Source organism: Cebus imitator, unplaced genomic scaffold (assembly GCF_001604975.1).
Source record: "Cebus imitator isolate Cc_AM_T3 unplaced genomic scaffold, Cebus_imitator-1.0 Scaffold376, whole genome shotgun sequence".
NCBI lineage: Eukaryota > Metazoa > Chordata > Mammalia > Primates > Cebidae > Cebus > Cebus imitator.
In genome coordinates this window covers 1,149,202-1,175,796 of record NW_016107691.1, presented here as the reverse complement: position 1 = coordinate 1,175,796, position 26,595 = coordinate 1,149,202, and the positions used below count along the sequence as shown (strand labels likewise).

The following is a 26,595-nucleotide window of genomic DNA, read 5'->3' as shown; positions in this document are numbered from 1 at the left end:
CTGGTTGAACAATTTGCAGACGCTAACTTGTTGACTTTTTCCCACCATTCGGTGAGGTAGGTACTATTTCTTCTGAATTTTGCCTGTAAGGAAATTGAAGCACTCATTGTGTCCATGTAACTCGCCTGAAGACACACAGACAGAGACTTTGGGCATCATGACTGCCTAATAGGTGCTCAGCAGATGGTAGCAATTGTGGTAAAAAATGAAGCCATATCTACCTGATGTATCATCTAAGACAGCTGAGAATCCCAAGGGCTCACGCTGTTCTACTGGACAAGTTAAAAGTTCTTGCACATTTATGCTATCTTTTCAAATAATAGTTTATTTTGCCTTATGTGAAAATTTTGGGCCCAAATTTAAAAATACTCTGTATAACTTGAATGCAGATATGTCTTTAATTTTCTATGAAAAATAACTCATTTGCATTAAAGATATTTAACAAGCAACTAAAGTCAGAATTAGAGATGTCACAGGACTAGGGAAGGAAATGAAAAAATCATTTGTAAAATAAAAGAAAGCTTCTATTCATTATAATATTGAAGAAAAGCTAACTACTGTATCTCATAAACATAACAAAACAGCAATATTTCAAAATTCTGGAGGAACAATAGAACCATAAATAGCATTGAGACTTTGCAGGAAAAAGCAGCTTCATTAATAGATTTCTATGATGGATGAAAAGGTTTGTGAGAGATAGTATGTGCCACAATTTGATTGTGTAATATAATGCATATTCATATCTATATATCTCTATATATCTATGCTTATCTATATATAGACATATATGAGAGAGATCTATTTATTTTAGGGAATTGGCTCTTGCAGTTATGGGGGCTGGCAAGTTAGAGATTTGTAGGGCAGGCCAGCAGGCTGGAAGTTCTGGCAGGAGTTGGATGCTGCAGTTTTGAGTCCAAAGACAGTCTCAAAGCAGAATTCCCTCAGAAGGGACTTCAGTCCTTTCTCTTAAGGCCTTCAGCTGATCAGATGAGGTCCAGCCACATTATAATGGGTAATCTGTTTTACTCAAAGTCTACCGGCTTAAATGTTAATCACCTCTAAAATATACCTTCACAGCAATATCTAGACTGGTGTTTGACCAAGCAACTGGGCACTATAGCCCAGCCAAGTTGCCGCATAAAATTAACCATAACAACTACTATATTCAAGCAAAGTGGGACGAGTATACCTATACTAAATTGGCAGGAGTAACAGAAACAGACAATCTCCAATATAAATTGATTAAATGAAGGACAGTAAGGTGTTTAGGTGTGGCAGCTATTGCTTTAAAACAATTTTTTAATGTATTTATATCATGGTAAGGAGTTTGATTTTTTTCTTTTATTTTTTAAGTTCTGGGGTACATGTGCAGGATGTACAGGTCTGTTACATAGGTGAACATGTGCCATTGTGGTTTGCTGCACCTATCAACCCATCACCTAGGTATTAAGCCTGGCATGCCTTAGCTTTTTCCTAATGCTCCCTGCTAAAAATTAATGTAATTTATTTAAACAAGAAATAACTGATAAGTGGAAAGTTTCCCTTGATTTCATAGATACTAAAATTACGTATTCCAAGAGCTCCTGAGACTGATGAATCAAAGCCTTCTGTAGCATTGATGAGAGATGCATCAGTGAGGAAGCTAGTGTAAAATTAACCCTAGCTTCCCGCTGGTGCCACAGCAGGGTGCTTGAGGGGGAAGCCAATTTTCAGCATGAATGGGCTGCTGTGGAACCCTATTTCCAGTTGTCAAGGCAGAGTTGGAATCTTTTTCCAACATCCTAGTAACCCAAAGGAAGAAATTGAGATGATCTACTAATGGATTACATAGAGAGTAAGTTATTAAAAACAGAACACAAAACTGAGGTATAAAAAGGAATATTTATCTTTTAAAAATACAACTTTGAACACTACTGGCATCTCATTTACAAAGTATTTTAGTGAAATACTCTACATTGGCTTTGCTTATTCAGTACATTCTTTTATCTTCAATTGAGACTCAAGGAAGGGCATACTTGCATTATTTTATGTGCCACAACCACCACCACACACAATGAAGACCATCTCTGTTTCAGGATATTCACCTCAAACCTCCATCCTATCCGTTTCCTTTCCACCAATCAGAAGTTACTGAATGGTCCACTCAAATGCTGTCATTGCAATCTGCCGACAGACACTACAGAACTGGAGGTGTCTCTGGCAATCCACACTACAGGTGGAGCTGACCTATTTGTAGGAAGCCTCACACATCCTGGCTCATTATTTATTCATTGATTCATTACTATTAATACTTATATGAAGTCTTTGCAAACATTCAGCATGAAGTAAACATAGTATTTACAGTAGTACACGGTTTACAATTCAATACACTGACAACAGAAGCAAAGGGACCAACAGACTGTAAGAGGCCAGAAGGGAAAGAATATTAACATAAATTCCTTCTGCCACTGTGTGCGTGCGTGCTATTTGTGCCCACCCATGAGTGTGTTTTAATTCACAGAAAACTGAACATGCCTTCCTTTAAAAGCAGACTATTTACAAGTGATTCTGAATAGCACGAACACATGCCAGTCATACTGGATACTTGCTTTCTGCAAACACATCTAGATGTACGTTTCACAATTCTGAAGCAGATCTTTAATGTGATATATTAGAGAAAACAACTTTGGAACATTTGTCAACTTTTGGTTCATAGTAATTTTGCAAAAAGCCACAACCATGCTTTGTCATTTAAAAGGTGAACCTGGTCAGGCACCTTCTAGAAACACTGATGTGTTATTTATTTACTGCTCTACTGGGGATTGGAAAGACAATGGCAGTTACACAGAGGACTTAATGCTGCTCTCCTTTTGCCAGTGGCAACATTAATGTAAAGAGAAGTTTAGAAACACAAATCACATACAAATCATCAAAACATTTCAGTTAACAGTGTTTAAAAAAATACCAAAGTCTACACTAGTAGTACAGACACTGAAAACACTCCAAATACTGTTTAGCCACAGGACTTTTGCAATACCTAAAGACAACCAATTGACAGAAAGGGGAGGAAGTTACAGCACTTGCGGTTTGAGGCAATTTCTCTTTAGGGTCTGTAGCTTGAGGTGCTGTCCTAGGATCCTTATTTTAACTTGAAAGATTTTTCCAGGAATGAATTGACAAATTCAAAGCAATTTCTACTTGAAAATCATTAAAAATACAAATCACTTTCGATGCTTGTGCAACACATATGTATATCTTCAGGATCCCAAGTTGTTAGGCAAAGAGATTTAGGTGAGTTTCAAGCCCTCAAAGCCACAAAATTTCCACCTCTTTTCCAGGCTGGCTCCAACTCCAGTCATTTCCTGCTTGAAGGTATGCTGGAGTCTACCCATGAGACGCTCCACATCACTGGTGCAGATCTGTGGGACAGAGAGAACATCTCCATTCAAAACCACTTCTATTTTCCTAATCTTTCCCAGTACTGTCTACTTTTGAATGCCGATATGTCTGTGTATGTGTTGCAGGGGCATTTAACCTCCTCCCGCTCCTTGCGCATTTGTGTGTGTTGGCAAAGTGGCTTTCAGCCAGCAGTGTTCCCCTGCTGTGACCACCAGACAGGGTCTGCTGAGTTGCTATTGGAAAGAGATGAGGTCAGTCATGTGGAAAGGCCTGGGTTTGCAAGCAGCTGAATGATGCCTGCTCAGTGCTGGTGATGCTGTGTGCAGGTCCCCTGAAGCTGCTGAGACTTTTGGGACGGGAGGAAGGTAGAAATGGCTGCCACCAGAGCAGAGTCCCTCACAAGTGCATTAGTTCATAATGGAGAAGTAACAGGAATGGGGAATGCTCTGTGTTCCTACTTCTGTGCATTATCTTTCTCTCCCTACTTCTCTCTCTCTCTCTCTCTCTCTCTCTCTCTCTCACACACACACACACACACACACCCTCAATACAAAAACAAAAACAAATCTGTGGACTCCTTTAGGGCTTGTTTCTGGTGGTCATCTTTACATGAGTAGAGTTAGTAAGTTACCTTCCTCACCGTGAGCTTTGGTACCTCAGGCTCTCTTTGGGGGCCCTGGCACTACTCTGGCAGAAGTTGCTAAGTGGGAGCTAGGCCTAGGCTAGGAGTGCAGTCATGCCTTCTTCGCAGTGCTGGCAGTAGACTGTATCCAGTCAAGTGAATGAAGCACATTCCAGTGTATCATATAGAGTAGAATCCCCCTTTCAGAAAACATAGATAATGTTTGTAGATATATACATTTAATATAGATACAGCATACTTTCAGGAAAGGGTCTGAAATATGTGCCAAACGGTTAACAGTGGTTATCCTTGAGGACTGGGATTGTGGGTGGTAACTTTCCCTTTCCCTTTACTGGATTTCTATACTGTTTACACTTTAAAGATAATGTGCATGTATTATTTTTGTAAATTAAAAAAGAAGCAGATAGTTTTTACTGACATATAGTTCAATTTCATACCATTGCAAACGACTCTTGATCCTATGTATTCACATTCCATCCTCCCCTTCACTGCCAAATGGCCTATTTAATTGCAGAATAGCATCACTTCCCAGAGGGAAATGAGGGGGCAGTGCTAGCTAGAATGAAAGCAAATGCCATTGAAGAGGATGTATCACCACAGCTGGGATATGGTTAGAACAATAAGATTCCCAAGTGGGCCACTGCCTTTGTTAAGATGACATATGCTTAAATGACTTAACATTTTGGACAGCATCTATATTCAATGACACTTCTCAAAAAGCCCAGATTCTATGAAAAAAAAAAAAAAAACAAACGTATCCTGAGCTGATTCATTCCGAGGAGTCAAGAGTCCTCTCTTGCCTCTTGGAGGCGTCCTTGATTTCTTAGGGAATTAGCACTTACCCCTGCTCCAGATGCCCTAGGAGTTCCCCCAAAGGATAGCATCCAGAGAAGGAAATGGACTGTAAGATCATCTTGAGCAAATATTCAGTCTGTGGTACAGAGGCCCTCAGTTCATTGCTCCATCTTTTTTTTGTTTGGTTTTGTTTTTGGCCCCTGCCTCCCTCGTATTGTAATAGACAACAGCAGGGGTGATGGTGGGAGAGGTGGATGGAATAAGACTTCCCATTTGGAAAATGAACATTTACTAATGGCTAAAAACCCAGGACAAAAGTTTAATGGGGCCTGGAGTGGTGGCTTATGCCTGTAATCCCAGCACTTTGGGAGGCTGCGGCAGGCAGCTTGCTTGAGTCCAGGAGTTCAAGACCAGCCTGGGCAACATGGCGAAACCCTGTGTGTATAAAAAAAAAAAAAATAGCCAGGCGTGGTGGCATGTGTCTGTAGTCCCAGCTACTCAGGAAGCTGAGGTGGGAGGATTGCTTGAGCCCAGGAGGTTGAGGCTGCAGTGAGCTGTGATCTCACAAATGTTGTGATCTCACAAATGACCCAGGCAACAGAGTGAGACCCTGTCTCTAAAAAAAAAGTCTGATGGGTAAGAAAGCTGATATGGGTTGGTTTGCAGCTCTTAGGTAAATTAAGAGAAGAGAGGAAAAGTCTTCTAAGATGTATGTTGGAAATAGGATGGTCAACTTATTCAATTTTGCCTGAGACTGTCCTGGTTTTAACATCAAAACTCTCAAGTCCCAGGAAACCCTTCGGTCCCCAGCAAACCAGGACAAATGGTCACCCCACTTGCAAGGGGGAAGTTCTACACTGAATCACTGAATCACAGTGAGAGAGCAGGTGAGGGAAACTTCCTTAAAGCAGTAACTAATGACTTATTTATGCTTCAGGGGAGTCAGGTCACCTGTTGACAAAGAACCCCACATCCCCTTGCATCCCCATTTTAGGCTCCCATATACCTTATTATCAAGACGTTGCAAGTAGGAACAGATGTATTCAATGCTTGCTCCAAATGGGTGAACATGAAGGAATGTGGAGATAATCCCTATAGAGACAAGAGCATGGAGGTTACACTTGAGCCTTGTATTCCTCAAGGTACTACATGACAGTGAATAGCAAGAGCTGACTCATATGTACAACAGAAATATACTGGATGCTGTTCTAAGTTTGCCTATATTTTACTCATTTAATCTTTCTAACAATCCCGTGAGGTGGATATTGTCATCCCCATTTCATAGCTGAGGACACTGACACACTAAAAGTCTAAGCAACTTGTCCAAGGTCATAGAGCTGGTAAGTGGCAGAGCTGGTATTTGAACCCAGACAGTCACTGTTAACTACTATGCATACTTCCTCTTACTGTGCTGTGTCATATGTAGACAAGCTGGCATTTGAGGAGTCACTTTCATTACTTGTGATGGCTAAACATCATCTGAATTCAAGGATTTTACAATGAGTTTACACTGCGCTGGGCTTTTACAGTTCCTTCACAGTCTTCAAATTAGACTTTAGCCTCTTACGCGTTAATAATGCCTTGCTGTTGTGGTAAACGTACAAATCATGTACTTTCTTGATTAACCTTGTGCCTCTCACAAGAAAGTTTGCTGATTGTATTTGGGTTTTATTTTGTGAGTAGCTCTGTAAAAAAAAGCCAAACATTTCATTCATGGCTAACTCAAGTGGTCACTAGCATTCTGTGCTTAGAGCCTCAAATCTCTTTGTGTAACAATATTCTTACAGCAGTTTACAGCCTCCAGGAATGCCCTTGATTTCCACTTAGCCTGACTCTGGGGTGACTGGCAGCTTCACATGCAGCCTTGATTGTTCTGGCCATCGGGTTAATTGTTCTAGTACTTCATTATCTGGCAACAGGTGGAAAACAGATTGTTCAAAAGCATAATATTTCCTTCTTTAAAATTGTTTTGAGTTCCCCTCCTTTCATAAGATCTTAGGTGCATCAAATAGACCCAGAATTGAGTTTGTTGAAAATTGCCAGGAAATAAAAGCAAAATTTGATTTGGTTTCTCGACTACAACTTGTCTGTCCCTTTAAGAGGCTGACAAAGACTAGCACAGGTTTAAATTGTAGTTTTAAGTTCAGTCAGGAGGGTGAGTTGGGGAGGAGTTCCAGAAGGAACTGACAGCAGGGCTCAAAATCTGTTCAAAAGGGATGCTATTACTTTTACATTACTTTATTCTTAAATGACTAGGTATACTGAATTTCGAAACACGGATTCTGGCTGAGAAACTTAAATTCTGAAGAAGACAGTCCATGTTTGAAGAAATTCTAGATCTCCTGGCCAAGACAAGCTGTCAAATACCAAGAAATAACTGCGTAGGTTTAAAAACATTCAGCAATTTTGTGGGTTCACACCCAAAAAGTCGATTGAAAAAATAGATTTTATTTTCTTTGTGCCAGCCCAAGACTACCTTCTTGAAAAAACAAAACAAGAAACACTTATTTTAAGAATTTTTTCTAAGACTATCCATTCACATAGGCTTCCTTCTATCCCCAGCATTTCTCTGACAGGTCTCCCGGTTGCCATGCCAATTTGTGAAGAACTTTGAGTTGGAAGACGTTAATAAGTTGTAATAAATTGTCACTTTTCGTAAAGACTCAATGGCAGGTCCCCCTGTGCATCTTTATTAACATATCAAAGTGTTAAATCTGAGGATAATATCCATTACCAAAGCAGGCAGAGATAGCTTAAAAATATGCAGAAGCCAGTCAGTGTGGAGGGCTTTTGAGACTTGAGTGAGGCTACTGTATAGCTCAGCTGCCTACAAGGCAACTGGGATTATCTGCTGTGGCCCAAGACCAGCCACTCTTAAATGATTAGCCCCTCTTAAATATTTTAGAGCCTCAATCTGCCACTGTTCTCCAAATGGAATATAAAGTTAGCCAGCATTTGTGAACAGTGTTGTGAAGTGTAAAATGGTTACTACCTACTGAGGGCTTACTATGGGCCAGGCACTATACTAAGTGATGTAGGTGAGTCATCATATTTAATACTCACAACTGCCCTTTGAGGGAGGTAATATCATTAGGTCCATTTTGCAGATGAAGGAACTGAAGCTCAGAAAAGAAATGGTGGGGTCAAAATGGGAAGCCAGATCTGTCTGATTCCTTAACCGTCTTGTGCCATCTTGCCTCTCTGAATGAATTTTTACAGAGAGCAATGCTAGCATTAGACCTCATCAAAGCCTGTTAGTGCCCAACACACTGCAGTCTCCTGAGTCATCTGCCATTGTGATATAATTAAAAAGTAAATATCTGGTCTTTGTCTCTGGTCCCTGGGACACATAGCTCCCAAAACCCTTGAAATTTCTGGAGTGGTAGGAGTTGAGATGACTGGTAACTGGGGGCCCCTTACAGCTTTAGAACTGGGGCTGGCCACCAGAAAGACTTAGGCATGATTAGAGAGTTGGAACATCAGGGAAGAGAGAGGGGCTGGAGATTGAGCTAATCACCGATGGCCAGTGATTTCATCGATCATGCCTATATAATGAAGCCTCCATAAAAACCCTGGAATGACAGGATTCAGAGAGGTTTCTGGTTGGCAAACACATCAAGATGCACACCCAAAAAAGGTATAGAAACTCTGCATACCCCTTCCCAGTATCTTGCTCTATGCACCTCTTCCACTGTATCCTTTATACTGAATTGGTAAGAGTAAGTAAGGCACTTTCCTGAGTTCTGTGAGCCATTCTAGCAAATTATCAAACCTGGGGCAGGTATTGTGGGAACCCCTGACTTTGTTGCCAAATTAGACAGAAGTAGAGGAAACGTGGAGACTCTAATAAGACTGGCATCTATAGGGAGGGCAGTCTTCTAGGACCGAGCCCTTAAACCTATAGAGTCTAATGTTAAACTAACTTTGGGTAGTGAGTGTGAGGATGGAATTAAACTGTAGGACACCCAGTCTGTATTGAAGAATTGGAGATGTGGTGTTGAAAAAGACACCATGTATCTGGTGTCAGAAGGTTAAAAAACAAACAAAAACTCCCTTATCATTTGGTCTCAGAAGTGTTGAAATAGCCAGTAACCTGGAAAACTTCGAGAGGCATATACTTGCTCCAGAGGCCCTCTGAAAAAGCTCTTTGCCAAGTAGGGTCTGCACTAGCCCCCTCAGTGGACATGAGAGGGCTTAGCTGTCCTTGCACAGAGATTTAAAAAAATCTACAATGTGTTTCTACAACTGACCCCTTTTAGCATAGTGCTTGTACTGACATGCCTGACTGCTTGACATAGCAGTGGCTACAAGGAGTCTGAAGGGGGCTGGCAGCTGCTGTTAAATTTGGAAATTTGTACTTGTTCTTAACCCATCATCTTCAGAACTCTGAGTTCTTGCGCTACTGTGCTTCATAAATGCTTGGCGTCTGCTTATTAATCTTAGGTGAAGCCCTCCCCTCCTCCATTGTACCTATGTGTTGTACGTGGTATGTGTGCATTAGCTTTCTTACCCACTAGCAGTGCTTCGCGTTCAGATTTGATAGGACTGCTGTTCATGGTCTTCTCAAGAGGGTAGTCGCTGTCCTGGTTTGATGTACCCAGCCTAGAAGTACGGCTTTCCTGTGGAAATAACATGCTTCCTGGGTCAGTTCACTTTACTTGGCAAAGAGTTGGCTTCAATTAACTACACAACAGGTAACTTAACACAGGACCATAAAAGCAATGCTGTTCAATTTGGATTACTGAATGGGAGGAAAATAGCATAAATTACAAAAGCATCACAGATATTTCAAACCTTTTTTTTAGGGCTCCAAGACACAGAAACATTTAAACATTTACCTTCACCAGTTTTTTTTTTTTTTTTCTACCTTCATGTTTCTTGACTCTATACAAGCAATCTGGGCAACTAAACCCAACATTTATGGCATACTAACAAGATGCTAGGTACTGTTAGATAAGTATTATCTCCATTCTACAGATGAGGAAAATGAGGCTCAGGTAAATTGGCTAAGCTCAAACTGCAAGGAAGTGGAGCCAGGATTTCATCCCACTGTTAAAAAGACCATTTTTTTTTTTTTTTTAAATTTTAGGTCCACACTCTGTTAATGGTAAGCCCCACCTCAATGGAGAATCTACATTGGCTACATTGCCAATCCACTCACAGTTAATCAACTGTTGATTTTTGAACTAAACATTAGAGCTTTCATTGACTAGCATCTCTCTCTTCTCTCTCTCTCTCTCTCTCTCCTCTCTGATAAGGACAATATCAGTTAGAATATTCCTGACCTTACAGCAAGAAATGACCATGATGAAAAATAGCATTAGTCAATGACCTTCTTTGCTGTAGAAAGTTTTTCCTTTTCAGAGTGTAGCAGGAAGGTTTCATAAGAGAAACTCAGGTGAATTCCATGACCAGCAATCAAACTGAAAAATACCTCCAGACTTTTCATGGCTGTTTCTTTCTTTCTTTGGGTACTGAGAATATCTTTTCTGTTATTATAAATGTGAAGGAAAAGCTTTCAGAAGAAGGAATAAAAGAAATCACTGCTTCTGTCTTTCACTGCTGAAAAGAAAATGCTGCTGAAATGCTCCTTGGGGGTCATATCATGACTGATTCAGATGCATTTTCACTTCTTCCCTTCCACAAACCCTTAGCAGGGACAGGATTTCTTCTGTTTTCTTTAAAGATGTCTTCAAAGCTTCCAGGATGCTGTCTCTGAATGAAATGAATAGTCTATACTGCAAGACATGTTGTTTTGTGAATTTACAGGCTTCCTGGCTGCAATCAGAGGGGAACCCTTTCTTGATGACCTATTCAATCTTTGGCCTTTAGAATTCAATCCAGACAGTAACTATTATAACAAGTTTGATTTAAACTACTAGCTCACCTCTAAGCCACAGGCTTCACATTCTGCTTCTGACCCCCTTAAAACATTAAATGATATGGTAAGCTGTTTCTTAAGTGTGAGAGTTTAACAGATTGTGGTTGATTTAAGATGTGAAAATATTCTGAGAAGTTTTAGCCATCTTGAATAAAACTGCAGCCTTATTTCAACCTTACTTCAATTTTATTAAAGCTGGCATTTAAAAAATTAGAAAGTACACTGCAGGGATGCTTATCACCTTGAATTTTACTAGCAGATTCAAAGAGCTTAGTTCTTTCCACAGTAAGACAGACATAAGTCACATTGTTATATTGCAAAACACCAACAATAACTCACCCTGTAGCTTACTGTCAAGAAACCCAAACAAAAGCAAATTTAAAAAAAGATTCCTCCTCACCAAAACTTATTGCTTTCCTTTCAACCTGAAATTATTTTTGCAGTCTAATGTGATGGTACTTTGCTTTCTAACCTAATTGTGTCAGGTTGAAATATTTGGTCACAAATCAGCTTCCCAGAGAAGATCATTTTATAATGAACTGTCATGAATTTCTCTAAAAGAAGCTTTGCTTAAAATAACAGGAAAAAAACATATTTTGACTCACTGTTTTTTGGATTATCAGCTGGATCTTTTCCCCTGTCCTCATGATCTGCCACTTCATGGTCTGTTCAGTTTCCAAATGAGAAACACTTGTCCTTAGGCACCATACGGCAAGTTTCTTCTATGCCATTTGACCTCTTACTTCCTTACATGAAATACTTAACAAAGCAGAAAGCTACTTACACACACACACACAAAATATCCTTAGGTCAAATCGTGATGTCAATCCTGAAGAGTAATTCTAAGCATAATATCATGAGCATAACCCCTTATCTATCTAGTCTTCTGGCTACATATTCCATTTTATGTAGGAAGTAAAACAGAGCTATGTGGCAGCTCTGGGACATTTTAGAAGCCCTGATGGTATGGGAAAAGTCCTGATAAGTAGAGGAGTTTTGGCACTTTTCAATTAAATGCTTGACAAATGAATTTCTCTGGGATTATGCTTGTTTAATAGTGCCCACAAAACTGGAAAGTGAGTTGGTTTTATGAAGCGGAAGAATTAAAAGTACGTTGCAAATGGCCTCTAGAAGAAAACACTTTCAATCATTTGTTTCAACTACACCAAGGTTGCCAGTTCTTAATGGCACTTGAGGGGAAGGCACTGTGCTGGTAAACACATCCAGGGCCTGTATGCACTGCATCTTCCTGAGCTGAGAGCAGAAGATACAGAGAATGCACTCTTGAGGAACTCTGTCACTGTTGATTTCTGACTCTTGGTTCAAGCTCCTAATCTTCTGGTCAATGGGCTTCCGTTTTCAGAGGACAGCTTCAGCTTAATGTTGATGCACCAAGGCGACTGGAGAGGTTGACTTTATACATCTTGAATAGAAGGGGCACCTGATTCATGGTTGCAATACATGATTCTATCCAGAAATTAGACTCTCTGGTCCTCATTGGTGGTTTTTATTGCTGAGACCTCTCACTTAATAAAGTCCCATCTTGGCTTCTAGCTTTAGAATACTGCGTCTCATTTTTCCCCCAAGGTTTCCTTCCTCTTGGTATTGGCTATTACTCTCATGTGCAGCTGCTTCTTATTACACTAAACGGACTAGCTGCAAGGAAATGTCAATGTGCTAGCTGCACTTGTGTTTCTTCCTTTAATGAAATGCTCAATTAAAAGTACTTTGTGTCACATGAGTTTTCGACGTTGTTATTTGCTTGACAAGATGAAGCAGGCAAGAGGTGCGCCCTCTGGTCTTCTTCAAGAGAGAAGACTGAGGAATTTTGGGGATGAATTGACTTCTTATCCATTGAAAGGTTTACATTCAAGAAGACTTAGAAATGCCAAGGACTCATACGTAAAGGCAAAGCCCTTAATATGAGAATTATCCCCGGGGGGGCTTTTAATCCTCAGTCAGCCAAATATTCCCCATTAATTTCTAGAGTAGTAGCTTCCAGGGCATTTTCACTGTCACTGAAAAGTAGGTAAAGAGGCAAGGAAAAAGGTTCACTTAGGGCACAAGTACCTTTTCTTTAAGATTTTCCAACATTTTTTCCACCTGCAACTTGTCATCTTTGAGTTTTTCAAGTTCAGCTTCTTTCTTTTTGTATTCCTCTTGGACTTTAAGTAGATGCTACAAGAAAGACCAAAGACAATCATTTGATTAATTAAGGAGCCACACTTCATTTAAATTCCCTGGCTGAAGTTAGATATCAGGTGGGCCTGCCTCACTTTCCTCCAGCACACACAACCATTTTTCCATACAGAGATTGGGAAAATCACAATACTTTTCACTTTACATTATTTTCTATGGCTTTTACAAAATTCCTTTGAACTTGTTAATATTTTAAGAGGTCCTGAGAAACTAATTGACCAGTCACTTAACTTCTTTCCTATTCTGGCCAGGGGTCAGAGTAGGGTGCAGTTAATACTGTGTGAGCAATGTTTTGATTGCTGCATAGAAGTAAATGTAAAGTTGTAAAGCATTCTTGCAAATAGCCATTTGCCAAGCCAAGTTCAATTTCTGTGAGGAAAGTAGTAAAGAATCCAAATTTTATGTATGTTAATTTCCATATAAGTAGGCAGGAAGCTATATTTAGCATTATTAATAATTTCTTTCTTAACTATCATATCTTTTTTCATTTCTGGCATTAAAAAAATTTATTTATTATACTTTAAGTTCTGGGGTACATGTGCAGATCATGCACGTTTGTTACATAGGTATACACGTGCCATGGTGGTGGTTTGCTGCATCCATCACCCTGTCATCTACGTTAGGTATTTCTCCTAATGCTATCACTCCCCAATCCCCCCACCCCCTGCTATTCCTCCTGTAGCCCCCCACCCCTAGGCCCAGTGTATGATGTTCCCCTCCCTGTGTCTGTGTGTTCTCATTGTTCGACACCCACCTATGAGTGAGAACATGTGATGTTTGGTTTTCTGTTCTTGTGTCAGTTTGTTGAGAATGATGGTTTCCAGATTCATCCATGTCCCTGCAAAGGACAGGAACTCATCCTTTTTTATGGCTGCATAGTATTCCATGGTGTATATGTGCCACATTTTCTTTATCTAGTCTATCATTGATGGGCATTTTGGTTGGTGCCAAGTCTTTGCTATTGTGAACAGTGCCACAATAAACATACATGTTCATGTGTCTTTATAATAGAATGATTTATAATCCTTTGGGTATATACCCAGTAATGGAATTGCTGGGTCAAATGGTATTTCTAGTTCTAGATCCTTGAGGAATCGCCATGCTGTCTTCCACAATGGTTGAATTAATTTACACTTCCACTAACGGTGTAAAAGTGTTCCTATTTCTCCACATCCTCTGTAGCATCTGTTGTCTCCTGATTTTTTAATGATCACCATTCTAACTGGCATGAGGTGGTATCTCAATGTGGTTTTGATTTACATTTCTCTAATGACCAGTGATGATAAACTTTTTTTTCATATGTTTGTTAGCTGCATAAATGTCTTCTTTTGAAAAATGTCTGTTTATATCCTTTGCTCACTTTTTGATGGGGTTGTTTTTTTCTTGTAAATTTGTTTAAGTTCTCTGTAGATTCTGGATATTAGCCCTTTGTCAGATGGGTAGATTGCAAACATTTTTTCCCATTCTATTGGTTGCTGGTTCACTCTATTGGCAGTTTCTTTTGGTGTGCAGAAGCTCTTAAGTTTAATTAGATCCCATTTGTCTATTTTGGTTTTTGTTGCCATTGCTTTTGGTGTTTTAGTCATGAAGTCCTTGCCCATGCCTATGTCCTGAATGGTATTGCCCAGGTTTTCTTCTAGAGTTTTTATGGTGTTAGGCTTCATGTTTAAATCTTTAATCCATCTAGAGTTAATTTTTGTATAAGGTGTAAGGAAGGGATCCAGTTTCAGCTTTCTGCATATTTATTGAGTGCCCAACATGTACTAAGCATTGTGTACGATCTCATTTAAGCCTCACAATGACCCTATGATACTATTATCCCTAAGGCTTGAAGAGGTTAAGTGGCTTCCCTAAGGCCATTCAGGTAGTCGGTGGTAGAACTGGAATTTAAAACCAGGTTGGGTCTACCCCAGAGTTCATGTTCTTACATGCTTTATCATACTCTACATCTTTTAAGATAAGATGGGAGAAATTTTACCATTGTTTACAAGGCATTTTTTCAATACAAAATAATCAAAATGAGTGAAATTAATTTTTAAGAGGTAGAGACCTAATTCTCACTGAAGTCTTTTAAGTGATGAAATAAAATTTCATCATTTTTGAATTGCATTTAAGTAGTAGAACTATCCTTATGTGAAATGGTTTGAAAATCAAAGAGGGGAAAAACAGCAACAACAAAAATGTTTCTGAAGTCTTGCCTTTCAGAGGCTTGCAAAAGACCACTGGAAGGGCTAAAAAGCCTGGTACAATGCATACTGTCAACCTTATTTGAAGTGTAGGTGAGGAGGTGCATTTTTTCATAGAAAGATCTCTGATATAAATTACATGTTCTAATTAAACTCCATGGTGACAGTAAAAGGAAGGTAAGCATTACTTCACACATTTTGTTAATAGAAAAGGCAAAATATTAATGTCATATTACTTGTTGTACAGGAGACAATGGTGGCAGAAAGAATAAGATAGGGTTCCTAGTTCCAAAAAAGACTCCTGTTCATGATTTGTAATTTCCAACCAGCAATTAGCTTTGCCCTAGATAATTTCAAGGAATACAGTTAAAAACTGTTGCACAATTTAAGGTGTAAGGACAGTGGCTGGTGGTCTAGCATGACAGAAGATGACAGTGCCCTTACTCGGAAGCAATACTCCTTTACTGTAGTGAAAGGAGCTGTTGATATCTTTTAAACTGTAAGATCACTGTGGTGATGGTTACATAAAACTCCTAGATGTTGAACATCTGCTACACTATGTTTTCTGTGAATGTAAGCATAGTTGGGTACATTTATTTACTTTACGTTTTACACTTTGAATTATGCACAGGTAAACTCATTCACATAAGTGACTGTTAATACAAAACAAAATAAAAACAAATTGGTATTATGAGCTCAAAGCATTGGCACTTAAACATGTATAATGTACCTACTTCTACTCAAATCAAGGGTAGATTCCTGCCATTCCTTTGAAAAGGCTGTATTTCTTGGTATTCTAGCAACTAGATACTTGTTCATCAGCACTTTTTCATATTTAAATAATTGAAGTTCTTCATAAAGACCCTGAGGCCCTGTCTAGATCCCTAAGTACCTTCTGAAGCATAAAGAAAAGAGTAGATTATATTCAGCATAGTTTAATGTTAAATATTTTTCACTGAATGCTCATTCTTTAAAAATTGGCAGCCCATTGCTATCTCTGTATTAACTGGAATATTTAATTAACCACAACACATAATTCCTTCCTCAGCCATGCCAGATAATATTACATCAAGAATAATAGGTTTGATATTCTATTTGCTTTCTTTTTTTTTTTTAGGATTAAAATTATTTACTGTGATATTGTTAGCAGTAAATAAACAGGAATACATTTAAACTTTTTCTCACCCATTCAAAATAATCGAGGATTATGAAATGCAACTAAAAATGTTTTTTCTTTCTTTCTTTTTTTTTAATAAAAAAATAAAGAATGAAGGAGAGGAAGAAAGAGGAAGCGGAAGAGGGAGAGAGAACGGGAGTGTTGCTTTATTGCCCGGGCTAGAATGCAGTCTAAAAATGGGTATGCCTATTATTGTGCTTAATAATGGAGACATGAAAAAAAAATGAGGGAAGAAAATAACAAACAAGCAGCCAACCAATATTTCATTTAAACCTGTAAGTAGGTATGATGTGGTACCGATAAGAGTGTGTATTTTGTGTATTTAAAGTGGAGAGTTCTATAAATGTTTATTAAGTTTACTTGTTCCAGATCTGAGTTCCAGTCCTGGATATCATTGTTAATTTTCTGTCTCATTGATCTGTTTAATATTGATGTTGAAGTCTCCCACTATTATTGTGTGGGAGTTTAAGTCTCTTTATAAGTCTTACATATCTGGGTGTTCCTGTAGTGGGTACGTATATATTTAGGATCTTTAGCTCTTCTTGTTGCATTGATCCTTTTATCACTATGTAATGTCCTTCTTTGCTTCTTTTGATCTTTGTTGCTTTGAAGTCTATTTTATCAGAGGCAAGAATTGCAACTCCTGCTTTTTATTTATTTATTTATTTATTTATTTATTTATTTATTTTTGCTCTCCATTTGGTTGGTAAATCTTTCTCCATCCCTTTGTTTTGAGTCTTTGTGTATCCTTGTATCTGTTTGCTTTCAGGGGACCCTTTTACAGGTGAGAAGCTGATGCTATCCTACCCAGAAGCTCAGAAAACCAAAATGCCTTTACCTGCTGCATTCCTTGCAGGGCTTGCTGCAGGAGTTTCAGCTGCTGTTCTTTGTTTGGGTCATCTTCTCTGTGGGCTTTGCCTTGCTCTTGCTTGAGCAGTTCTACTTCATTCCGGTAGGCATCGAGCTGCCAACGGAGGCTGTCATTTTCTTCCTTCAGAGCTTCTGTCTGTGATACTAAGGCTAAACAATCAATATAAATATTCAATCATATATCCAGATTCATCTGTGGTTCATGTGAGTACCAAAAAAGTTGGTTCTTCCTTTTGATGAAGAACTTTCGGTTGGAGTTGCCCATGTCAGCAAGAGATGGGCACAAAAGCACACAGGCCCGTTTTTATAAATGAACTAGGATTCCAACACACAAAAGTTCACACCATGTTCCTCATTCTCTACCTCAAGTATAACTAAGATATTTCTAGGTAACATCAATTTATTTTATTTGAAATGTAGGAAATGATACCAGTCCTGTAACAATAAAATATAGGACCAATTCCCTTGAATCAACAACTGCCTACAGAATAATGTTGCTGACAGATGTTTTTAAAGAATGTAACATTGAGAAACTTAACCTTGGAATTTCCTGCTGCTCTGTAGCTTTGTATGAAAAGTCAGATTCTAACTTCAGTTGCACTCATTTTATTTTTCCTGAAAATGTAAAAGTGAGTAATGAAGAATCAAAGTAGTGCCAGAGGTTAGCAGGCTGGGAAGCAAATGCTGAGGGAAACGGTTATAGGAGGCACAAAAATATGGGAGTCCGAAAAAGGAAATATGAGGCACAGATGGAGTTGTGTTAGTGAATATACAATTGCATTTCAAGATTTCTTAATATTCATGTTTTCATGTACTTCTTTTCAAATAACTGTTAAACAACAATTTGAAACACACACACACACACACACACACAGACACACACACACACAAAAGAATGTAACATTGACTTGTCCCACAGAGGAAAGGTAAATGTAAAAACTAAGACACAAGATTTCCAGTTTCCAGTCTGGTATGTAAAGATCTTTAGAAGCTGCCCCTTTGTCTTAATAACAAGTAAAATGCTGAACAACCTGAAAAATCAACAACTCTTTTTATATTTGCTAGAGAAGTGTGGTCACAGGGCAAACAGCTGCCCCCAAAACTGGAGATACAGACAGGTGAATATAGAGAATCACAGCTTACTGGACCAAAAACCCATGAGCATAAACCTCTATGGGAACCAATCCCTGGGTAGAAAAACCTAAGCTGTAATTAATGAATTGCTGAAGGCTCAGTGTGGACAAGTCTGTGAGTTAAAAACTCCAGGAGGACCCAGTCATTGGAGAACTTCCACACATTTGTAAGTTTTACCTCCAGGAGATATACCAGGTCCTCACAGTGAATATCAGAGACAAATCTCCTCACGCTTCTGGCACGGGAAGGGGAAAAGGAACCATTTTGAAATTGCAGACCATTCTGGTCTTCTTCACAAGGCCTGCCCTCAGGAAAAACTGTTTTATCAGAACCTCACCTGCTGGGGTTTCAGAAGAACCTAACAGACCTGGGGGAAGACAAATATCCAATTCTAGCCCCCTCCAGCCATCCTGTCCCACCAAAGGTGTGTGTATGTGGGGGGCGGGTGGGAGGGGGATAAAACAGAAGCACTGGTGAAGTTCACAGTTCAGGGACACAGGTTCACCAAAAAACTGAGACCTAACCATAGAACTAGAGAATGTTTTCCCTCCACACCTTACTTCCACATTACTAAAGGGCTACTTATAAGAGTTTCTTTAACCTAGTACAACATGCCCAGATTCTAACAAAAAGTTACAAGACATACTAAACAGTAGAAAACATGATTTTAAGAGTTATAGCAAACACCAGAACCAGACTCATATGGAAGAGATGTTGGAATTATCAGACTGAGATTAATACGCAATGGGGTTTAATGAAAACATTAGATAACATGCAGGAACAGATGGATAATAAAAGCAGAAAGAAGAAATTCAAAGAAAGAATAAAATTAAATATTAGAGATCAAAAACACTAGTCGAAATGAAGGATGCCTTTGACGGGGTCATTAGTAGACTGGACATAGCTAAGGAAATAATCCCTGAGCTTGAAGATAGACGATAGAAGCTTCCAAAACTGAAAACTTGTCTTAGTCCATTTTAACGGCTATAACAAAATACCACAAACTGGGTAGCTTATAAACTACAGAAATTTATTTCTCACAATTCTGGAAGCTCGGAGGTCCAAGATCAAGGTGCCAGCAGCTTGTGTCTCATGAGGGCTTGTTTGCTAGTTCATAGATGGCGCCTTCTACCTGTGTCCTCACATTAGGAAGGGGCAACTGGCTCTCCCGGGTCTCTTTTATAAGCGTATTAATCCCATTCATGAGGGCTCTGCCCTTATGACCTAATCACCTCCCAAAGGCCTCACCTCCTAATAACACATTGCTGATCAAGTTTCAACATGAATTTTGGGGAATACATACATTCAGACCATAGCCAAAACAAAAAGAAAGAAAGAAAGAAAGAAAAAAAAAAAAAACAGATGCTGGTGAGGTTGTGGAGAAAAAGGAACACTTTTACACTGTTGGTGGGAGTGTAAATTACTTCAACCACTGTGGAAGACAGTGTGATGATTCCTCAAAGACCTAAAGGCAGAAATACAATTTGACCCAGCAATCACATTACTGGGTATATACCCAAAGGAATATAAATCATTCTACTATAAAGACACATGCACATGTATGTTCATTGCAGCACTATTCACAATAGCAAAGACATGGAATAAACACAAATGCCCATCAATGATAGACTGGATAAAGAAAATGTGGTACATATACACCATGGAATACTATGCAGCCATTGAAAAGAATGAGAACATGTCCTTTGCATTTGGATGTAGCTGGAAGTCATTATCCTCAGCAAACTAACACAGGAACAGAAAACCAAATACTGCATGTTGTCACTTATAAGTGGGAGCTGAATGATGAGAACACATGGACATATGGGAGGGAACAATACAAACTGTGGCTTGTTGGAAGGTGGGGTTGGGAGGAGGGAGAGCATCCGGAAAAGTAGCTAATGCCCACTGGGCTTAATACCTAGGTGATGGGATGATCTGTGCAGCAAACTACAATGGCATGCGTTTAGCTATATAACAAACCTGTACATCCTGCACATGTAACCCTGAACTTTTATTTAAATAAAAGTTGAAAATAAAAAAATACTTTAAAAATTACATAACAGAATATCTAAGAACTATAGGACCACTATAAAAGGTAGAAACATATGTGATGGGAATACCTGGAAGGAGAAGAAAGAAAGAAATAGAAGCAATAATGACTGAGAATTTCTCCCAAATTAATGTCAGACACCAAACCATAGATCCAGGAAGTTCAGAGAACATCAGACAGGATAAATGCCAAAATCCCTTAAGCCTAGGCATATCATATTCAAACTTAAGAAAATCAAAATAAAGAAAAAAATCTTGAAAGAAACCACAAGGGAAACTAACACCTTACCTACAGAGGAGCTCAAATAAACATTATATCTGACTTCTTTTCAGAGATTGTCAAAATAAAAGGATAGTGGAATAAAATATTTATGGAGTTAAGAGAAAAAAAAATCAGCAACCTAGAATTTTGTACCCTGTGAAATATGGATTTACATAAAGGAAGAGCATCAAAGAATGAAAAAGTGAAGGTAAAATAAAAACTTTTGGCCAGGTGCGGTGGCTCATGCCTGTAATCCCTACACCTTGGAAGGCTGAGGAGGGTGGATCACCCGAGGTCAGGAGTTCAAGACCAGCCTGGCCAACATGGTGAAACCCCATCTCTACTAAAAATACAAAAAATTAGCCAAGCAGGGTGGTGGGCGCCTGTAATCTCAGCTACTTGGGAGACTGAGGCAGAAGAATTACTTGAACCTGGGAGGCGGAAGCTGCAGCGAGCCGAGATCATGCCATTGCACTCCAGCCTGGACAAGAAGAGCGAAACTCCATCTCAAACAACAACAGCAGCAACACAAACTTTTTATTTTTCTTCTTCTTAACTGATCCATTATAGCATATAATTTTTCAAAATAATAACAAAAATGTATTCATTTATTTATGCATAAATATGTATATACAGGTTAACAATCTGTAATGCAAAATCCAAAATCTGAAATGCCCCCAAATCTGAAACTTTTTGAGCACCAACAAGATGATCAAAGGTCATGCTCAAGGGAAGTGCTCACTGGAGTATTTCGGATTTCAAATGTTCAGATTAGGGATGCTGAACTGGTAAGTACAACGCAAATATTCCAAAATCCAAAAAAAGTCCAACATTGGAAAAACTTCTGGTCCTAGGCATTGTGGATAGGGCATACTGAATCTGTATAAAGGCATGCCTCATTTTATTGCATTTAGCTTTATTGAACTTCATGCATTTTTTTTTTAACACATCATTGAAGGTTTGTGGCAACCCTGTGTCAAGCGAATCTATTGCCATTTTTCTGACAGCATGTGCTCACATTTAGATAATTCTCTGGGTGACATTTTGGTAATTCTCACAATATTTCAAACTTTTTCAGTATTATTGTACCTTTGACACTGATCTGTGTTCAGTGATCTTTGAATTACCACTGTAATTCTTTTGGGTGCCATGGACTGTGTCCATAGAAGACAGCAAACTTGGTTGGTAAATGTGTGTGTTCTGACTGCTCCACTGATCAGATAATCCCCCATCTTTCTTCCTCTCCTTGGGCTTCCTTATTCCCTGAGACACAACAATATTAAAATTAGGCCAATTGATACACCTTCAATAGCCTCTAAGTGTTCAAGTAAAAGGAAGAGTCACACGTTTCTCACTTTAAATCTAAGCTAGAAGTGATTTAGTTTGTTGAGGAAGGCATGCCAAAAGCCAAGATAGGCTGAAAGCAGTACCTCCTGCACAAAACAGTTAGCCAGGTTGTGAATGCAAGGAACTAGTGCTTGAAGGAAATTAAAAGTGCTACTCCAGCGAACACAAGAATAATAAAATGAAACAGTCTTATGGCTGATATGGAGAAAGTTTTAGTGACTTCGACAGAACAAACTAGCCACACATTCCCTTAAACCGAAGCCTAATCCAGAGTAAGGCCCTAACTCTCTTAAATTCTATGAAGGCTGAGAGAAGTGGGCTGAAGGAGCTGCAGAGGAAAAGTTGGAAGCTAGCAGAGGCTGGTTCATGAGATTTAAGGAAAGAAGCCATCTCTATAATATAAAAGTGCAAGGTAAAGTAGTAAGTGCTGATGTAGAAGCTGCAGCAAGTTATTCAGAAAATCTGGCTAACACAGTTGATGAAAATGGCTACACTAAACAATAAATTTGCAATGTAGATAGAACAGCCTTCTATTGAAAGAAGATACTACCTAGGAGTTTCATACCTGGAGAGGAGAAGTCAATGCCTGGCTTCAAAGTTTCAAAAAATAGACTGACTTTTGTTAGGGGCTAATGCAGCTGGTGAATTTAAATGGAAGCTAATCCTCATTTACTATTCCAAAAATCCTAGCACCTTGAGAATCATCCTAAATCTACTCTTCCTGTGCTTTAGAAATGGCACAACAAAGCCTGGGTGACAGCACATCTGTTTACAGCATGGTTTACCAAACATTTTAAGCCCACTGTTGAGACCTACTACTCAGAAAAGAATATTCCTTTCAAAATATTACTGCTGTTGACAATGCCCCTAGTCACCCAAGAGTACTGATGGAGAAGTACAAGGAGACAAATGTTGTTTTCATGCCTATTAACACAACATCCATTCTGTAGCCTGTAGATCAAGAAGTCATTTCGACTTCCAAGTCTTATTATTTTAAAAAAATCAATTCATAAGGCTATAGTTGCCATAGATAGTGATTCCTCTGATGGATCTGGGTAAAGTAGATTGGAAACCTTCTGGAAAGGATTCATGATGCCATTAAGAATGTTCATGATTCAGGGAAGGAGGTCAAAATATCAACATTAACATGAGTTGAGAGTTGACTTCAACTCTCATTGATGACTTTCAGGAGTTCAACACTTCAGTGGAGGAAGTAACTGCAGATGTGGTGGGAACAGCAAGACAGCTAGAATTGAAAGCGAAGCCTAAAGGTATGGATTGAATTACTGGAGCCTCCTGATAAAAACTTAATGAACATGGAGTTGCTTCTTATGGATGAGCAAAGAAAGTGGTTTCTTGAGATGGAACCTATTCCTGATGAAGATGCTGTGAACCTTGTTGAAATGAAAACAAAAAATTGAGATACTTCATAAATTTAATTGCTAAAGCAGTGGTGGGGTTTGAGAGAATTGAATTCAATTTTGAAAAAAGTTATACTGTGGGTAAAATGCTTTCAAACAGCATCACATACTACAGAGAAATCTTTAATGAAAAGAACAGTCGATGGATACAGTATACGTTACTGTCTTATTTGAAGAAATTGCCACAGTCACACCAACCTTCAGCAACCACCACCCTGATCAGTCAGCAGTCATCCACATAAAGGCAAAATTCTTCCCCAGCAAAAAGATTACAACTTGCTGAAGACTCAGATGATAGTTAGCATATTTTTTTAGCAACACAGTCTTTTAAAATTAAGGTATGTATATTGATTTTTAGACATTATGCTTAAAAGACTACATTATAATGTAGACTTAACTTTTATATGAATTGGGAAACCAAATAATTCATATGGCTTGCTTTATTGCAATGTTAGCTTTTTTGCAATGATCTGAAATGGAACCTCCAATATCTTTGAGGTATGCCTGTATGCATTTATGTATGCTTATGAACAACTGAAATAAATAACAGCAATGATACAAGAAATGGAAGGGGAGAATTAGGAGCATTTTGCTATTATAAAATATTTGCAGTACCCATGAAATGGTATAGCATTATTTGAAGTGGGCCTGAATTAATTGTAAATGTATATACTCTAGGGCAACCACTAAAAAATGTGAAAAAAGAAGTACAAATGATATAATAAGGGAGAACAAATCCAAATAATATATGTTCAATAAAAAATATAAAAGGCAGAACAAGTACAGAAGACACTACTAGAAACAAAAAACAAGGATAAGCAAAAGAAAACAGCAACAAATATGGTAGATATTTATCCAACTATACCATAATCACTTTAAAAATTATTGATCTAAGTATGCTAATTAAAAGACAGATGTCAGTGTGGATTCAAAAAATAAGATCTAACCATAGGTTGTCTACAAGAAACCCACTTTAAATATAAGGGTGCATATAGATTAAAAGTAAAAAGATGGAGGAAAATATACCATTTTAACACTAATTAATAGAAAGTGGAAGTGGCTATATTAATTTCAGACAGAGCTGATTTCAGAGCAAAGAAATTTATCAGGGAAAAAGAGGGGCACTGCATACTATTGAAGGTGTTAATGCTCCAATAATATATAACACTACTGTTTATGAGCCTAATAACAGAGCATTAGAATACACAAGTGAATAACTGATAGAGCTGTAAGGAGAAATACATGAATCTACTATTACAGTTGGAGAGTTTAGCACCCTTCTATCAGAAATGGACAAATCCAGCAAACAGAAATCAGTAATGACACAGTTGAACCCAACACTACCATCAAATCACTAGATATAATTATCATGTATAGACTATTTCATCTAATCAAAGCAGATTACATATTCTTTTCAAGCTCACGTGGGAGTTTAACGAAGAGAGACCACATTATGGGCCATAAAGCACATCTTAACAAGTAAAAGATAGAAATTTTACAATGTATGTTCCCAGATCACAGTGGAATTAAATTAGAAATCAGTAACAGAAAGATAGCTGGAAATTCACCAAATAGATGGAGACTGAACAGTACACTTCTAAGTAACACATATTAAAGAAGAAATCTCAAGAAAAATTTACAAGTGTTTTTAAAATAAATGAAAATACAAGTTATTAAACTTTGTGAAATGCAGTGAAAGCAGTGCTTATGAGGGAAATTCACAGCATTTAATCCATCTATTAGACATAAAGAAAGTTCAGTAATCTAAGCTTTTAACTTAGAAACTAAAACAAGAACAAATTAAATCCAAAGTAAGCAGAGAGTTTGTCAGTTTATTACAAAACTAAGCATACTCTTGTCAGACCATCCAGCAATCATGCTCCTTAGCATTTATCCAAATGAACTAAACTTGTATCCACACAAAAATCTGGACATGAAGGTTTACAGTAGCTTTATTCATAATTGCTAAAAGTTGGAAGCAATCAAGACGTCCTTCAGTAAGTGAATGCATAAACTGCAGTACATCCAGACAATGGAATATTATTCAGTGCCAAAAAGACATGAGCCATCAAGCCATGAAAAGACATGAAAGAAACTAAATGCATATTACTAAGTGAAAAAAGCCAGTCTGAAAAGGCTATATACTATAGGATCACAACTATATAATATTCTGGAAAAGATGAAACTTTTTACTGGAGAGAGTAAAAAGATTAGTCATTGTCAGTGATTAGTGAGGAGCAAGGGATGAAAAGGTGGAGCACAGAGGATTTTAAGGCAGTGAAACTATTCTGTATGATACTACAATGGTGGATACATACCATTTTAAATTTGTCAAAATGCAAAGAATATATAATACCAAGAAACAATCCTAATTTAAACTATAAACTTTAGGTAATGATGATATATTAGTGTAGGTTCATCAATTGTAACAAATTGTAATCAATTGTAACAAAAATGTACCATTTTGGTGGAGGATGTTAATAGTGGAGGATACTGTGCTTCTATAGGGACAGAGATTATATGGAAACTCTCCACTTTCCATTCAAAAACCTTTCCATTCAATTTTGCTGTGAATGTAAACTGTTCTAAAAAAGAAAGCTTATTAATTTAAAAAATGAAGGAAACTTAGGTTACATGTAATTATTTATGGTTTAAGGCACATTTTTCAAGTTCAAAAATTATAAAGCGTACTTCAAAATATTTAATCAGAAGATTTTCATTCACTCAACAAACATTCATTGAGTACCTTTAGAACGAAAGGTAGAATGAAGTGGAAAACAAAAAGAAAATGTGTAAGGGTAGGACATAGATTAGGTAAAAGGTAAAGCTTTTATTTAGCGCTGTCTCCTCAACCTTATTTTTAATGAGAACCAAATAATTATGGTAGGTTTTCCATAGGTATTAAAGAGGTCAATAACACTAGTTTCAATGTAGTCCAGAAAATACAATTTAGAAAGTCAAGGTTCAGGCATATGACTATGGTTTAAAAGAATGATTCCACTAGTTTCGGCAGCACTTTGGGAGGCCGAGGTGGGCAGATCACGAGGTCAGGAGTTCGAGACCAGCCTGGCCAACATACTGAAACCCCATCTGTATGAAAAATACAAAAATTAGCCAGGTGTGGTGGCATGCGCCTGTAATCACAGCTACTCGGGAGGCTGAGGCAGGAGAATTGCTTGAACCGAGGAGGCAGAGGTTGCAGTGAGCTGAGATCATGCTATTGCACTCCAGCCTGGGTGACAGTGTGAGACTC

At 38.2% G+C, this 26,595-nt stretch overlaps 1 protein-coding gene and 1 pseudogene across 9 annotated transcripts in view; one reads left to right on the top strand and one right to left on the bottom strand.

The window, feature by feature from the left end:
• Window positions 1-1,348: 1,348 nt before the first annotated feature.
• ENOX2 (ecto-NOX disulfide-thiol exchanger 2) overlaps window positions 1,349-26,595 on the bottom strand; it is a 283,137-nt gene continuing 257,890 nt past the window's right edge. For 3 of the 9 annotated variants that reach the window (XM_017507503.2, XM_017507504.2, XM_017507502.2), the window contains 5 exons: window positions 17,098-17,279; window positions 12,768-12,875; window positions 9,327-9,435; window positions 5,823-5,908; window positions 1,349-3,398 (listed from right to left, as the gene is read on the bottom strand). In XM_017507503.2, coding sequence (XP_017362992.1) covers window positions 3,267-3,398; window positions 5,823-5,908; window positions 9,327-9,435; window positions 12,768-12,875; window positions 17,098-17,279 — 617 coding nt within the window. In that variant the 3' untranslated portion in view covers window positions 1,349-3,266. Of the gene's footprint in view, window positions 3,399-5,822; window positions 5,909-6,601; window positions 6,726-9,326; window positions 9,436-12,767; window positions 12,876-17,097; window positions 17,280-26,595 lie in introns of those variants that run through there. The other 6 variants (XM_037731045.1, XM_037731046.1, XM_017507505.2 and 3 more) reach the window with 4 other exon arrangements.
• LOC119468095 overlaps window positions 17,766-26,595 on the top strand; it is a 9,755-nt pseudogene continuing 925 nt past the window's right edge.